Consider the following 17,419-nt stretch of genomic DNA (forward strand, 5'->3'; position numbering starts at 1 on the left):
GATGATTGTTTCAAAGAAAGAAAGAAAAAGAAAAATATCAAGAATGTAAAGTCAAGAAAGTAAAAAGGTGAGAAAGAATGCAAGTAGTTACCATAGAAAGAAAGAAAGAAAGAAAGAAAGAAAGAAAGAAAGAAAGAAAGAAAGAAAGAAAGAAAGAGAAAGCAAGTAGGTACAAAAGAAAAATACAAAAGTGTAAAGTGAAATTTAATAAGATAAAAAGTGAACAAAAAGAAAAATAAAGAAGAGAAAAGGAGGAACAAGAAAGAAGGAAGAACAAGAAAGAAAGAAAGAAAGAAAGAAAGAAAGAGGAAAAAGTGTCAATATAGCCATCAAATAAAAGGAAAGTAGTAGTATTTTCTTCTTTCAGTTCTTGTTGAATGGACTTGTCCACTGGGTAATGAATAAAACTAATAATCTGATGTGAAATGAGATCTTCCTGGCCTGGTTTCCTGATCTATCCACTCCTGGTCTTTAGTGTTGAACAAGAAGCGTTTCACTCTGTGTCTGATGTGGAGAAGGCAGAACATCACGGATGTGCAATGGCTCAGCCCCCGACACCACTGGCATCGTCTTTGGCACAAACATCTCATCTCATCATCTGTAGCCGCTTTATCCTGTTCTACAGGGTCGCAGGCAAGCTGGAGCCTATCCCAGCTGACTACGGGCGAAAGGCGGGGTACACCCTGGACAAGTCGCCAGGTCATCACAGGGCTGACACAGACAACCATTCACACTCACATTCACACCTACGGTCAATTTAGAGTCACCAGTTAACCTAACCTGCATGTCTTTGGACTGTGGGGGAAACCGGAGCACCCGGAGGAAACCCACGCGGACACGGGGAGAACATGCAAACTCCACACAGAAAGGCCCTCGCCGGCCACGGGGCTCGAACCCGGACCTTCTTGCTGTGAGGCGACAGCGCTAACCACTACACCACCGTGCCGCCCTGGCACAAACATATTTATGAATATATATCGATCACCATGTGATTATAATATGATGTAAATACATCCATTTGTAATGATTACAACAAGCGGGCTGCCATGATCCTAAGCTTGGGAAATGCTGCATGCTGTGAAAGTGCATTGTAGAGCACTGAAAGGCCTGGGGAGCTTAGGGAGATCACACGCAGCCCTCACCACGGTACAGGATAAGCTCTTAATTAGCGAATTGTGAGCTGTGATCAGATACAATCTGATTGGAGAACACAGGGGGCTGGAGTTGCACTTTTCTAGTTCAATTACACTCCAAGTTGACAAAAAGCAGGTAAGAAAAGGCTACACTTAGGGGGTTCCATGTCTTATTACACCAATATGGCAGTGCCAGTGATAAAGACTGCACCACGGGGGGACTTTCTGGAGAAGAACCTGTTCCTGTTAAGACGATCACATCCTGATATCTCCTCAGCGAAAATGGATCTGTTCTTAAACATCACATTCCGCCTCACTATCAGCCCGTGCTAAGTTGACAGAGATGAAATGTAAATTTAAACAGGCTAAGTCAATGACTTGATTTGAAAGTATGGATTGGTTCCTTTTATCATGCAAATATTTTTGCGATTCGTGGCTAAAAACCTGCTGAGCAAATATCTGCCTGATAAAATCGTATTTCACATTAAGCAACTGACTGATGAAGATGGTTAACAAATAATACTTCAGGACTTAAATATGAGCTAGCTATGAAAAATGTCACGTTGGTCATCTCTTCCGCATACATGAGCTCAGACACCAATGATTGGCTGGTGTCACTGTGATTGACAGGAGAGTAATGCCATCATTAAAATGGAGCGCGAGATGGACTGGCAGATTGAGGTGGCGTCAGCAGTAATGCGGGTGTTGTACCGGTCTGTCATGGTGAAGAGGGAGCTGAGCCAGAAGGCAAAGCTTTTGATTTACCAGTCAATCTACGTTCCAACCCTCACCTATGGTCATGAGCTTTGGGTAGTGACCGAAAGGATGAGATTGCGGATATAGGCGGCTGAAATGAGCTCTCTCCATAGGGTGGCTGGGCTCACCATTAGAGATAGGGTGAGGAGCTCAGACATCCGGAGGGATCTCGGAGTAGAGCTGCTGCTCCTTCATGTCAAAAGGAGTCAGCTGAGGTGGTCGTGCATCTGATTAGGATGCCTCCTGGGTGCCTTCCTTTGGAGGTTTTCCAGGTATGTCCAACTGGGAGGAGACCTTGGGGTAGACCTAGAACACACTGGAGAGATTCTATAGCTCATCTGGCCTGGGAGCACCTTGGGATCCCCCAGGAGGAACTGGAAAGCGTTGCTGGGAAGACGGACGCCTGGAATACCCTGCTTGGCCTGCTGCCACCGCGACCCGACTTTGGACAAGTGGAAGAAAATGGATGGATGGTAATGCCATCACTCCCACCCTGAGAGTATGGCCAATTTTGATCTCTTGGCTCCTGGCCATGGATGGCTGTAACAACGTTCAGATTCGAACTCGAGATCTCATGATGATAAGTGTTGACAGTTGCAGGAGAGCAAAGCAAACAACCAACCAGTGTTTTTAACCTCTACTTCATGAATTATCATCATCAACAACAACCATACATTGTGTTTGATTTAATGCAGTTACCTCGCCCGGGACGGAGTCCACCAGGGGGTGAGGTATTGTTTTCGGTTGGGTTTGTTTGTTTGTTTGTTTTGTTAACTATATTAAGGGAAAATGGCTGGATCAATCTTCATACAACTTTCAGGATTAGATGGGCATTGGTCTCAAATAGAACCTCCAACATTTTGGGGGTCATCCGGTCAAGGTCAAGGTCACCAAAAAGGTCAAAATCGGGTTTTTTTTGCGATATCTTCCTTCATATTCATCGTAAGTGCTACCGGGCGAGGTTTGTTTTGCCTGGCAACACTTGTTTAATCTTTTTTGGGGGGTCAAAAGCTTTCTTAATGCAGTTTTTAACCATTTTCTGTGATTCTTCAATTAACCTGACAGAAAGTGCCAGAAGCATGGGTCACAACGTTCACTATATGGCCAAAAGTTTGTAGACATCTGACCATCACATCCGGGGGAAGCCATGACCTAAAGGTTAGAGAAGCAGCTTTGGAGCCAAAAGGTCGCTGATTCAATTCCCTGGACCAGCAGAAATGGCTGAAGTGCCCTTGAGCAAGGCACCTAACCCCCGACCGCTCCCTGGGCTGCCCACTGCTGTGGGTATGTCAGGGTCCTGTTGTACATATCTTTGGATAAGAGCATCTGCTAAATGCCTGTATTGTAACGTAATGGAATGTAAGCGTACCCTCCAAAATCTAGTGGAAAGTCTTCCCAGAAGAATGGAGGTTATCATCACAGCAAAGAGGGACTAAATCTGGAATGGAATGTTCAACAAGCATAAAGGTGTGATGGTCAGGTGTCAATAAACTGGAGGAAGGAGGCGAGGCTTCCAGACAGTGTCTGTTAACAAAACACCTTCCGGCTTTTAATTATTTCATTTTCGTACTGCGCAGCCCCAAAGCAGACAGCCAAATGCTCATTTAACGTGCCATCTTGTATTAACGTTGCTGTTTAACAATACGGAGCATTCCCCGGTGACAAACTGGAGCGAGCAACTATTCCATCTGGTAAATTAATTATGTTAATTTGCACTGCATCTGACAGACCATGGCTTGATGTGGGGTTTTTTTCCCCATCTTACAGCAAACGTAGCATCTCAATCTGTACTGCAATCAGTATATGAAACAACAGTGATCTCCTGTAGTCTGTAAAACGGTTTGACGACATAAGAGCTGCTAGGCGCCAAATGTTGGAAGGAAGTCACTCCAAAATCCATCTGTTATATTACCCACATCTCTCAGCGGTGGTGCAGTTTTGGAGCCGCTCTGTTCGAATCCGCGTGGGCCTCGGGGCCTGTTAAGTGCCCTTGCAAAAGTGCGTAACGGGCTTATTTGTATTTCGTGCATCACAGCGCACAGTGGATTTGGCCGTCTGCTCGGCTGCTAATAGGTGAACTGTGAATCAGAGTGAATCAGTAAGTGTGTGCTGGTAAGCGGGGAGTGTATTTTTGTGTTAATGTGTGAGTGTGTGCTTAATAGAAGCAGCAATTAAAGCAAACATGTTGCTGATCTCTAGTCTGAGAAACAGCAGTCGCAATAGTGAGCTCTGTCACAGACATGCAGAGAGGACAGTGACCTCTCTCTGTCTCTGTCTCTCACACACACAGACATTATATTATATGCACATACACACACAGTTCTCCTGAGCATGCTCAAACATACACACAGAATGAAAGACAGCATGTGGTTGGAGGACGGCGGCTTCTGGGGCTAATCTGATTTGGGATTTGATTTAGTGAGGATGCACAAGCTGGACTGGTCACGTAAGAGTAATTCAGATTTATTAATATAATCAACAGGACAGGACACATGTGTGTTTTTTTGTTTGTTTGTTTGTTTTTTCTTCCTGCAGCTATAAACTCAAACCATTCCTCATGCATGCCTTCAGTCAGGTTACAGTCACATTTTTATGAACTGAGTATTTTATAATAATTGTTATTCTATCCACATTCACTGGATATGAGCAATCATGCACTCTGATTGGCTACTCTACTATTAGGCTATCAGCTCATATACCGTGAGGAGAGAAAAACAAAATGGCCGAGCGTGTTGCTGAACCAACCAATGACGAAATAAAAACCTCTGCTCGGAAACTAAACCCCAAAAATATGCAAAAAAAAAAAAGCAGCAAAATATGGAATAAAAGCATTCGATGGTAAGAACGTATCTTTTTAAAAATAATTTTTCAAGAATTATTATTATTATAATGGGCGGCATGGTGGTGTAGTGGTTAGTGCTGTCGCCTCACAGCAAGAAGGTCCGGGTTTGAGCCCAGTGGCCGGTGAGGGCCTTTCTGTGCGGAGTTTGCATGTTCTCCCCATGTCTGCGTGGGTTTCCTCCGGGTGCTCCGGTTTCCCCCACAGTCCAAAGACATGCAGGTTAGGTTAACTGGTGACTCTAAATTGACCGTAGGTGTGAATGTGAGTGTGAATGGTTGTCTGTGTCTATGTGTCAGCCCTGCGATGACCTGGCGACTTGTCCAGGGTGTACCCCGCCTTTCGCCCGTAGTCAGCTGGTATAGGCTCCAGCTTGCCTGCGACCCTGTAGAAGGATAAAGCGGCTAGAGATAATGAATGAATGATGAAAAAAAAAAAATGCTTGGTTTCTCAAAATCCAGTGAATGTGGATAGAATAAAGCAGTTATTCCACTCACTCAATCTCGTCGTCTGTGGCTTAGAGCTGACGAGGTGCATATCGGCTCATGTACGGCTCGATTTCTTGGAATAACTGTTAAACAGATGCTGGTAAAAGAAATTAGGTACGCGTCGATACCAATCCTGGCATCTCTCCGATACTGCGTTCATTTACTTGTACCGTACATGTAACGATACCAATATTCAACACCATGTGATGGTATGAGCCGTAATCCTAGCATGTGTTGCTACGCTAATGAACTGACAGCACTCACAATGTAGATATATTTCATGACAGAGCATGAGGATGGCCAACACAAGAGTGCAGAGGTGTATGAACAAGTCTGGCCACTGGATGCAAGTAAGGTTATTTGCCGGCATGGAGAAACTGCTGCTGCATGTGCGAGCAGTTCAGTTCAGCGAGCACTGAGTATCGATTCATCGAAATAATACAAATTAAAGCCAAACCACAGCTCGTCTTGGATTAAAAAGTGCATTACAAAGCATCTACAGTACAGTACAGTACATGCAATCCTCACTGCTGAGCTGAAAGGCCAGACAAACAATGTAGCATAGCATTCTTTTCGAGTCAGACGAATTGAATGAACAAACAAACAAAACCCTTGAGACCTGACACTCTATAACATGAAACACACAACAGCGAGAACTAACACTTCGATGTGTGCCAGCATGTACAGTGGCACCGTGTTGATGTTAACAGCGTCTGTATCTAAAGCTCACACGCCCACCGATTCATCGGGCCACTGCACGCACTTTCTACTACACGAGCAGAAGCTCAAGTGGAGCGTGTGAGAGTGTGAGTCATCAGGGATAATTAAAAACAAGAACGGTCGCTGTGTGTTTGGAAAGGTATGGCTGGCGAAGTATGGAGGGCGGGGTGAGAAGGAAAGGCAGAGCGACGGTGCTGCAACAGTTGTCTTTGTGGAGGGAGCAGATGCAAAAGCAGCACAAGAGATGGAGGGAGACGGAGAGACAGATGGGAACATGAGAACCATCAGAGCAAAAAAAAAAAAAAAATCAATACCACAGGATACTGTGGGTTAAGAGAGAAATGGGGTTGACAGAAAGAGCACAAGGAAAAGACGCTGAAATGAATATTGATGTAGTCGAGAGAGCGGGGAAAAGCTAAAGCAAGAATCAACAGATGGAGTCGATGGAAGGTCTGGAAAATCTAAAAACAGGACAGAAAGACGACACAAATATCAAACCAGCCAATCACTACTCACTGGAGTCGTCCGAGTCGTAGCCCTCCATGTCGGGCTCTTCCTCCTTCCTGCTGGGTGGAGGCAGGGCGGAGGCAGAGGCGGATGCGGCGCTGAAGGCCCGGCCCAGGTCGTCATCGTTGTCGCTCTTTTCTCGGCCCGTTTCGGTGGCTGAGGAGGCAGCGGCCGGGGTGGAGGACAAGGACGAGGAGGAAGAGCGCAGCGAACCGGTGTGCCTCAGGACCGGGGCTGCTGTAGGAGGGAAACCCCGCGGGTAGCGGGGGAAATAGTCAGAGATCTGTTTGATGGGCTGGATAGGGCCCGGGCACACGTCAATAGCCATGTGCTCCTGGATGCTGATGGTGGGCTTTTCGCTTCGGCGCTGTGTCATGCATGCGGCCGTGCGGGCGACGCCCCCCAGGAGGCGGGGCGGGTGTAGAGATCGGCAAACGACTCGACCGAAAAGTCAGGAAATTGTTCTTATTTGGAAAAAAAAAAAAAAAGTTAGAAAAATGTCCACCTGACTTCTTGTCTACCTAGCTTCTAGAAGGTCTCCACTTGTAAAGTGCACCTTTGAAGAAAGGAAATAAAAAGCTTTGATGATCTGGAGCTCGATGCTGTGTGTACACAAGTGAGTGTGAGAGTGTGTGTGTGTGTGTGTGATAAGAGTAAGCAGTTGCAACTACATGCAGAGTGCCAGCGGAGTGGTACTGCAAGCTGTAAGCATGCCGTCTACCTCAGAGCTCTGCTCAAAGCTCTACAAAAAGCACTGAGGCTGCCCAAGCGCCAGCCACTGGAATAAGTGAAGAGAGACAGAGGAGGAGACGGAGAGAGAGAGGGAATAAGTGAGAGAGGGAGGGGACAGGATTAGAGCGAGGAGGACGGATTGGCTGATGTCAGTGCTTAGCAACGAGGCGGTAAACAGGAACCACCGGTGCGGCTACTTAATTATGCTATTAGTCCCTTCCATCTGTCAGATAGCGAGAGAGACGGCTAATCAGAGATGGAGAGGAGGGGGGTAGGGAGGCAGAGTGCTCTCTCCATTCCTCTAGACTGACGGTAGCGTCGTCCTTTCACAGACACAACAAATCAACTGCAAAAATCAAGTGCAACAAGTGGTACATTCCTCCACGCAGTGACCGCATATCCAAGAAAATAAATAAATAAAAATCAGAATTAAAGGAATAAGCCACCATTTAAAAAAAAAAAAACATCTCTTTATACAGAGTCTGTAGCATATGGATGCATAACCATGAAGAAGAAATTTCTCCGTCCCAACAAAGAATGCCTCGATGACCTCCTTCCTCATGTCGTCTCCGGACGTTTTTCCTTGTCGCTGTTAAAAACGCTGTACAAATTCGTGAACTTGGCGAAATTAGCGTTCAAGGGAATCACAGATGTGCTCTGTATACCACAGAATGAAGAATTCAGCAATTTCTTCTCTTCTGTACAAGGCTAAATAATTCATAATGGATGCGAACGTGATGACCACGAGTTGGCCTGGCGGTTAGCGTGTTCGCCTTTCGACCATGAGCTCTACTCATGGGCTCTACTCACGGTCGGATCATACCGAAGACCGTCATAAAAACAGTACGCCGCAAAATAGTACTTTGCTTATGGACGTGATTCAGAAATTAGATTTACACCCGGGCACTACGTTTTCAATCTCCTAGATTGAGTTCGGACATGCTTTTCTGCTTAGTGCGGTTGTAAAGTCAAGTCAAGTTTATTTGTATAGCGCTTTTAACAATAAACATTGTCGCAAAGCAGCTTTACAGAATTTGAACGACTTAAAATATGAGCTAATTTTATCCCTAATCTATCCCCAATGAGCAAGCCTGTGGCGATGGTGGCAAGGAAAAACTCCCTCAGACGACACGAGGAAGAAACCTCGAGAGGAACCAGACTCAAAAGGGAACCCATCCTCATCCGGGCAACAACAGACAGCATGACTATAACATTAACAGTCCTAACAAAGTCAGCTTCGTTGATGCTATAAACCCCCCACCGACGGAAACCCGAGTGCAAAACCGTTCACGACAACCGCAGTCCCAAGCAAGAGTCCAGAGCGTCCTCCAGGCGTGACCCCTAACTGTCCACATGGGGCCGTCCTCCACAGGAGCGATGCGATGAGACTCCAACCAGACCCAGGGCACCAGGATGGATCAGGCAGGTCCGAGGAGCAGAAGAGTTAAGAGTTACTACGCTTTGAGGGATTTCAGGTTCGACCCGATGTTCCCTCTTTAGCAGTTTCTTAAGAAGCCGGACACTAGCACAAAATCGTGCCATGTTGCCTCAGGAGACCCTGCCCAGCCAAAATGTAATTCTCGCCAGGATCCCGGTCAGGACCGACATTGCCAAAGAGCAGATTCATCCGTGTACATGAACGTGTGCTATAAAGGATGACTATAAATGGATGTTTAGTGCTGGAACAAGTGCCACTCAGCAGAGTCAAAGTGACACGGTCATTAGGAAGGCGAGGAAGGTGTAAATAAATATATTAATCAAAAAAAAAAGCTCTTCGGAATTACGGAGAAGGCAATTCAGGCCAATTAATTTCCTCGAGTCATTAAGGAGTCATTGCCGGTGCACCTGCCGTAACTCTGTGGCAGGGGGAAGAAAAAAAAAAAAAGAAAATGCATGGTGAGACGGCAAACCTCATTAATTCTCATCCTATCTTTGTAATCCCTTCTGGAGGACTCTGTCCTTCGCATTTGTTTCAGAGATGGATTTTTCCCCCCCTCTATCAATGCACAAAAATAAATCTGCAGAAGAACACATTTACTGTGCTGATTGAGAAAAATACGAAGAACTGATGTAGTCAGAGCAATGGAGGCAGGGAAGGAATAAATGCCATACTGAAAAAAAAAGCACAAATGAACCGCAGAGCAATGCTTACTGAATTGAGGATGAGAATATTGATGGATGAACGCTACAGAAGAAAGATAAATATTGACAAAGATAACCAGAAAAGATGCATCAAAAGCCAGGCGGACAGAGCGATTGTGTATCATACAGCTGTTTACCATCGTAAGCCTCAGGGAATCAACAGATCATGCAGTCAGATGTGAAATAATAAAGCCTTCGTTCGAGATCTATCACGATACAAAACGAATGAGCTCCACCAGTGAGGCACGGCGTGGCTGACTAAGCTCGAGTAGCATCCGAATACTCATACTGTCGCACTTTTCGTCAAAGTGTGCTATTGTGTTGTTTTTTTCGTCTCCCTTTAAAGGCTGGTCAGCAATTTTTTTTAAGTTATGAATTCTCGTTGCAATGAAATGCCAGATTCTGTAAAAACAAATAAAGTAGACCAGTGTCATTCAAGGCGGCACAGTGGTGTAGTGGTTAGCGCTGTCGCCTCACAGCAAGAAGGTCCGGGTTCGAGCCCCGTGGCCGGCGAGGGCCTTTCTGTGTGGAGTTTGCATGTTCTCCCCGTGTCCGCGTGGGTTTCCTCCGGGTGCTCCGGTTTCCCCCACAGTCCAAAGACATGCAGGTTAGGTTAACTGGTGACTCTAAATTGACCGTAGGTGTGAATGTGAATGGTTGTCTGTGTCCATGTGTCAGCCCTGTGATGACCTGGCGACTTGTCCAGGGTAGAGCCCTGCACTCCCGCGGGAGTCCCGCGGGACTCATGGGACCCGCCGCAAAGCAGTGTGGCGCGGGACAAATTTTGAAAGCTCATTGCGGGTGCGGGCGGGACCGGAAGTGCACATATGCGCACGCGGGTGGGAGCGGGAGTGCACATATGCGCGCGTGGGCAGGAGCGGTGATGAGCTGCAGTCCCGCTAACTAAAATTGTTTTTGAAATAAAATTTATAAATTATTAATTTATGTCTATCATATATAATTTGTGCTGGATATTTTGTTTGGCATTAATAAAAACATTTTAAGATGCCTAAATTTGCAGAGAGAGTCAGATGGAGTGAGGAATGGCATCTTAAATTTGCCATTGATCACCCTAACGGGAAATCCTTTGATCACTCTAATGACTCGCAGTTCACACCCAACTAGCGAGAGAACCATGAGTGAAGTTATTTACTGCTTGCGTTAGTCTACAACTTTAATCAGAGAGACAGGTTACACAGTGACGGTAGGCTTGACTCAATGCTATCCCAGAAATCCTTCCTGTAATATGCAAATGTGGCTGTCCAATCAGAGGCGGCCAAATTTGCATATTACAGGAAGGATTTCTGGGATAGCATTGAGTCAAGCCTACCGTCACTGTGTAACCTGTCTCTCTGATTAAAGTTGTAGACTAACGCAAGCAGTAAATCAATTCACTTCTCTTACTAGCTCTGCTTTGCAATAAAAAAATAAATAAATTAAAAAACAAACAAAAAAAAAAAACACCATTGGTACAAAGCAAGCCCATTCACTTTTTTATGCTGATCAGACAATTACGATGGTTTCTCATGTGATAAAAATGTGCGATTCACGATTAAATATTTTAATCGCTTGACAGCACTAATTATTATTATTAGAGACACTACATGCTGAATTCAGAAACAAGGTAAATAATAACAAACATGAGCTGTAGATATTTATGCTCAAATCCACTCAAAGTAGGGGGCGGGGCACCATCACGCTGTGTCAAGACAAGAACTTTCCTGAGAAATAACGCGAACGTCTGCATCATGCGGGATTTGCGGGCGGGAGCAGGACAAAATATGGCAGGCGCGGGCGGGAGCGGGACTGAAAATCATAATTTTTTTGTGGGCGCGGACGGGAGCGGGACTGAAAATCATAATTCTTTGCGGGCACGGGCGGGAGTGGGACTGCACAATGCGGGCGCGGGCGGGACTGAAAAATCCGACCCGCGCAGACCTCTAGTCCAGGGTGTACCCCGCCTTTCGCCCGTAGTCAGCTGGGATAGGCTCCAGCTTGCCTGCGACCCTGTAGAACAGGATGAAGCGGCTAGAGATAATGAGATGACTGTCATTCAGCCGATCAAAACACGAAGCCATTGGTATGGGCGTGCTGTTTCAGGGTGTGGCTTTGGAGGGAAAACTAAACTGAGCTGGACACAGAAATTGCTGACTCTCGTACAATCTAAAGTCTGAGAGAATTCGTTACTGGGTTGTTGCTGTAGTCTGCAATACCAGTTAAAAGGCTTCTATTCTAATGCAATGGTTTTTCTTAATGATTTTTATTCATTAAACAACACGTCATGTCTTAAAATAATGACATACGTCCTTTCGCTTAGGGGCAGCACGGTGGTGTAGTGGTTAGCACTGTCGCCTCACAGCAAGAAGGTCCGGGTTCGAGCCCCGTGGCCGGCGAGGGCCTTTCTGTGCGGAGTTTGCATGTTCTCCCCGTGTCTGCGTGGGTTTCCTCCGGGTGCTCCGGTTTCCCCCACAGTCCAAAGACATGCAGGTTAGGTTAACTGGTGACTCTAAATTGACCGTAGGTGATTTGATCTCGGACACATTAAAGCTAGACCGCCTTTCAGATTTTTCATAAAAAGAAGTTTCCCCGACACCTAATTATTTTTGTTTAGTGGACCGAAAGCTACTGAATTCGAATCATAGACTTGCAATTTTATTCTTTTTTTTTTAAATAGAACAATTAATGAATTTAGAGCTACGTGGCCTGAAATTCGCCGCTATTTTTTCCTGCGTCACCATGACGCAATTCAAGATACTACGTCATGCATGACGTGGTGGGGTTTTCCCCGTTTGCGCAAGGCAGATGCGCAGTTTGTGAACAGGCAAGGCAGGCAACTGCTTGGGGCCCCCTGGCCCAGGGGCCCCCCGAGAGTCGGGGCCCAAGGGCTTATTTATTTTGTTTTTTATTGTTCTTTACCATTGTATTTTCACATTTGGAATTTAAAAAACTTTGGTTTCATACATTTTTCATTGGTGTCAGATTACTTATAACATATTGGTGATGAACACTGGTCAGAAGGGCCCCCTGGAAATTTTTGCTTGGGGCCACAACAGACTCTAGAATCGCCTCTGGCGCAAGGCATTGTGGGATACAAATTTGAAACAATTGGAGGATGCGAACGAAACGTGAAAGAGCGACTACAGTAACGCAAAGCAAGACGAAAAGACGTTGTGTTCTCTACGAAGGAAAGGAAACGCAGGACCAAACTAATAAATATTGGCGCTCAGCGAGCACCTCGGTGTGATCAGCTGTTTGTTTAGGGACAGAATGATGGAACTGTTGGTGCACGCTCAAAGGTAAACCTGCGCATGCACACACACACACACACACACACACGTTTTTTTTGTTTAGATATTACAGAAATAAACAGAGCACAATGACCAAATTTCAGAGGGAACTAAATTTCACCGATTTTATGAAATCGAAAGGCCGTCTAGCTTTAAAGGCGGCAAGAAACTCGTCCACTAATTAACTTTTGACGAGGCACACCTGTTAACTGGAAAGCATTCCCGGTGACCACCTCATGAAACTGGTTAAGATAATGCCAATAGTGTGTAGAGCGTCATCAAGGTAAATGTAACTCTGCAGAATCTAAAACATGAAACATTGGGTTGTTTGGTTTTTTTAAACACTTTTTTTGTTTTACCACATTTTTGTTTACGTCTTCAGTATTGTTCCACAATATGGAAAACACTAAATACAGAAAAACCTATGAATGAGTAGAGTCTACCTATGGAGTACATCACCTAAAGAACGTTCAGTGCTAACCACTAGAGATAGTTTTCACTGACGTCACGGCATTCCGGGGAACGCCCTCCAGCCGCCATCTTGTGGGGCTAACAAAATGGACCATCGCTATTACCGGCTACGTTATCTCGGACGAATTTATGAAGTTATATAGTCAGTTTTCTAAAATAAAGATCAATGTCGGCAAAATCAAGCAAACAGAAGTATATGGATACATTGGACGACATCTCACGACAACGGTATGCAGCCAAACTGGCCTTGATTGGGGGAATTGACCCCTACGAAGTGGACAAAGATGCATTTTCAAGTGACTATGCAGGGCTGCCATCCATATCGTACCCTGATATTGTGAACTATTTCGTGAATAGTAAAAGTGCCTACACACTTGATGACCTCAAAGCATACAAGTCGCTGGAGTCATACAATTATTTTGTCTGTGGCTGGGTCCGTGAAGTCCACCATATAAAACCAAGTGACAGTCGTGTCCTAGTTACAGCCAAGGTATGTAAACATTGGAATTTTAGAGCTCTCAACAAGTGTCAAATAGAAACGTGACAAACGAGCAATATTAAGTGTACATTACAATGTAAACGTACACTCAGCGGTTCCAGTTAGGCATTCTCCAGAGATTGTTTACACTATGTTTTGGTTTCCAAAAACAAACTTAAACACAATTGATTGTTTATTTAAACAACTTACCACTTATAAAATGATCGGAGCAGACTTTGCTGTGTTTGGAAGGCTGATAATCCTTGCGGTTGATTCTCGCAAGCCATAGATTTCTCCTTTGTATGCTGAGTTTCTTTGTTTGCTCGCCTTCGTGCTCCCGTACAGTGGGAATTCCATAAACGCTCTGCTTGACGTCATCATCTGACCTATTACGACAGCCGTGAATACAACAGGTGTGCACCATTGCTAGCTTTAAATAGCCTGCTTGGGTTCTTTTGAAGACTTTGTACTTGCGCGTTACAATGTGTGCTCAGTGACCCGTACGATGGCCGCCACTAGGGAATCCCCGACTCTGTGACGTCATGTGAAAACTATCTATACCACCGTGCTGCCCAAATGAGTAAGGGTGTACAAAGTTTTGACCGGTACGCTATATACATGCAAGTTTCAAGCGAGACACACGCCCACAACTTTGCGGATAATGGTGAGCTAACAGTTACTCGGGGACTTGTATGGGAGACGATTCACATCAATAGATTAAAAAAAAACGTGCGTGATTGTTACGATATGCTGAAGGTTTCTGGGAGGAGAGGTTTATTTAGCACTTACGGAAGGAGTTTCCAAATGTCGGCGCTTTGGAAAAGTCAGAACTAAAGCTGTTTATTTTACCGACAAGGGAAAGTCTTCGGTTTCTTGAACGCTCCAGAATATTCAATGCAATTTTAAATGTGACGACGTTTATAAAATAAGCTGGGAAATTAATATCGGAAAATAAGTGTGATGAGTGGAATAAAGCACTTCACAATGTGCTGTGGAAAACAGTCAGTCTGCTTCACATCATAATCATGGTTGATTATTTTCCACACACACACACACACACACACACACACACACACACACACACACACACAGCCCACCCTGAAGTGCTTTATGCCATCCTTATACAGTAGCATCAGAATACTGAAGATGGCAGTGTATTCCCTTGCCTTTCATTTGGCTCTCTCTCTTGCATGCTTCATCCTCCCACTGTTTTTCTTCACAAACACACACACACACATGTGGCAAGTCTCCTCCAGTTCACCACATGCTTTTTCATCCTTCCGTAACGACTCTTTCACGACATCGTCAGTGATTGAATCCGGGCTGAAAGAACAGCGAGATGAAATAGATGGCTCGATGCTGGATGGCGGAACTTTGCAAATGTCACTCCTGAGACTCCAGACATTCAGAGAGAGCCGTGGATCACAGGCACTGTGTGCAGCAAAGTTCACGAGTGGTGACATTTCTGTGCAAAGCATGGTGGACCCAAACTGTTTCTTTAGCTATTCTACAAGGAACAATAGCAGACTGGAGTTGAGTAGCTGGGGGTTGGGTGATGCTGCATGCAAGAATTCGTAAAGATGAGCAGAACGCTGCTTTTATTATGGGTGGCATTTGGATGCACAAAAAAAGGATTCAAAATAAAAACAAGATCAACTGTGACCTACTGCTCGCTTACGTACCTCCCCGCTCTCGTTTATATCAGAATGCAAGCAATCGAAGGAATAGGACGCTTATTATGAATGCTGACTTCGACAAATAATGAACCCTGAAACAAGTACGTAAAGAGCAGTGTCTCTCCCCAGGGATTTCAAACAGCATCCTGGTAAACAGTCATTTCAAAATCGCATTTTGCTTCTTGAAATAGCATCAAAATCCACACTTTATGTTTTGTGAATATATTCAGTCGGTAAACAGGAAGTCGATGTGCGACAGACCTGAAAATGGTACAGACGGTATAGAACCCCAAGCTGAAGCTCGGTACCAAATATCAAGCAGTTATGATTTATACTTGCTGAGAAAAGTGATATGAAAATTTTGTAAATCCACGCTATATATGTTTCGTGAATACATTCAGTTGGTAAACAGGAAATTGATGTGCGACAGACCTGAAAACAGTACACACGGTATAGAACCCCAAGCTGAAGTTTGGTACCAAGTGGCTATGATTTGTGGTTGCTGAGAAAAAGGGTGTTTCGGACGGACGGAAATATGGAGATAAGGACAGACAGAGGTTAACTAGTATATCCTGCCTCCTTCGGAGCGGGGGGTGTAATAAAAAAGAGCTGAAATATATTTCATTTTTCTAAGTAGTCAGACCCTCGGTTAAAGTACTCCAAATGCATCGAGCTCCGATACAGCTAGTGTGCTTTGAATATTTTGAGATGTCTCTAGAGCTCGTCTGGAGTCCACCCGGCGCAAATGCAATTGATTGGACACGATTTAGAAAAGGCACACACTTGGGAACAAGGTCCCACGATTCACAGTGCATGTCAGACTTAACCACAAAGCTATGAAGTCCAAGGTTCTCTATTCACCTCTGAGATCGAATTGTATTGAGGGACAGATCTGGGAAAAGGTATAAAACAATTTTCCAAAGCTTTGATTGTGAAAATCAGGTGCTGCTTATTAACTGGTAAGATTCTGCTTATGTTGAAGCATGGTGGTGGAAGCATTATGCATTATGGTATGGGCTGACTAATCAGCAGCAGGTACGAGGAGACCGGTCAGGATTGACGAAAGGATGAATGCAGCCAAAAGGACTTGAAGAAAATCTGCCCCAGATTTGGAAATGGACAATCTGGAATACAGCCAAGATGATGCTTGATTGGCTTGGGTCAAGTCTCTGATTGTCCCAGCCAAAGCTCAGACTTGAACCACATGGAACGTCCGTGAAGAGACGTGGAAATTGCGGTTTACAGATGCTCCCCATCCTATCTGATTGCGCTCAAGAGGATCTGCAGGGAGAATTTGAGAAATAAAATAAAATGGGTCTGAATACCTTCCAAACTCACTGGATATTGATTCCATCCGATGCTGAAAGAACCCTAAGGTACGAGGATGTGCTTTACACGGGACAAAACTATCAAGCCTTCCAACTGGTATATATTGATCCAGCTGCAATATTGTCCTCTTGCTGAGAACAATAGATCCACCCACATCATGAAGCACGATAGAACACCAGATAATAGCCAAAACTGCAGGAGAGGGGGTAGAGTAGTGTTTACAGCAGGGCAATTCAATTTTCGACATTTGGCTGGACGGGTGGACACATACTGGCTGTATATAATTGCACAATTTAAAAAAAAAAAAAAGGGTAGTAGCCTACTCAAGCGTTTACCAAATACACATGGGACAGTCGGTCATTCAATCCGATCAGGGAGAAGCTTGAGTAATTCTCTCATTTATTTCAAGAACAACGGTCCTTTTACAAATAAACCGTGCAGAAATAAAATATCAAGCTGAACTTCTGTTATTCCGAAAAGGTTAAATGACAGCTTGAGCCTGCGCATGAGGTTCGGCTTCTTTTGCAGGAATGAAATAGTGCTGCGTGCTAATTGTCTCGTGTAGCTTTTAATGGACCTCGGTATTAACCAATAACATCTGTTACACACACTGTGATGCAAAAGAATAACAAACAGTGACTCAGTCAGTCAGTCATTCATTCATTCATTAATCTTCATTAGCTGTTACGCTTCACGCATTTGTCCACACACACACGAGCCCTATATGACAGTTGAAGGATTTTCTCCCTTTTTTTTCTGAGGGAAAAAAGAAGCGACAGCTCAGATGTGTCAAATATCATCAAAACAAACATGAAAGAAGTCCAGGCTCATGGTGAGAAACCACGTTTTGAGAGTTCTAGC

At 44.7% G+C, this 17,419-nt stretch overlaps 1 protein-coding gene across 4 annotated transcripts in view; it reads right to left on the reverse strand.

Moving 5' to 3' along the window:
• The window catches only part of doc2b (double C2-like domains, beta), a 449,891-nt gene that overhangs the window by 158,900 nt on the left and 273,572 nt on the right, over positions 1-17,419 (reverse strand). For 2 of the 4 annotated variants that reach the window (XM_060912435.1, XM_060912436.1), the window contains one exon: positions 6,453-6,680. The exons of 1 other annotated variant lie outside the window; for it this stretch is intronic. In XM_060912435.1, the coding sequence (XP_060768418.1) occupies positions 6,453-6,680 (228 nt within the window). Of the gene's footprint in view, positions 1-6,452; positions 6,820-17,419 lie in introns of those variants that run through there. One more of the 4 variants, XM_060912438.1, reaches the window with a different exon arrangement.

The sequence above is a fragment of the Neoarius graeffei genome, chromosome 28 (genome assembly GCF_027579695.1).
Source record: "Neoarius graeffei isolate fNeoGra1 chromosome 28, fNeoGra1.pri, whole genome shotgun sequence".
NCBI lineage: Eukaryota > Metazoa > Chordata > Actinopteri > Siluriformes > Ariidae > Neoarius > Neoarius graeffei.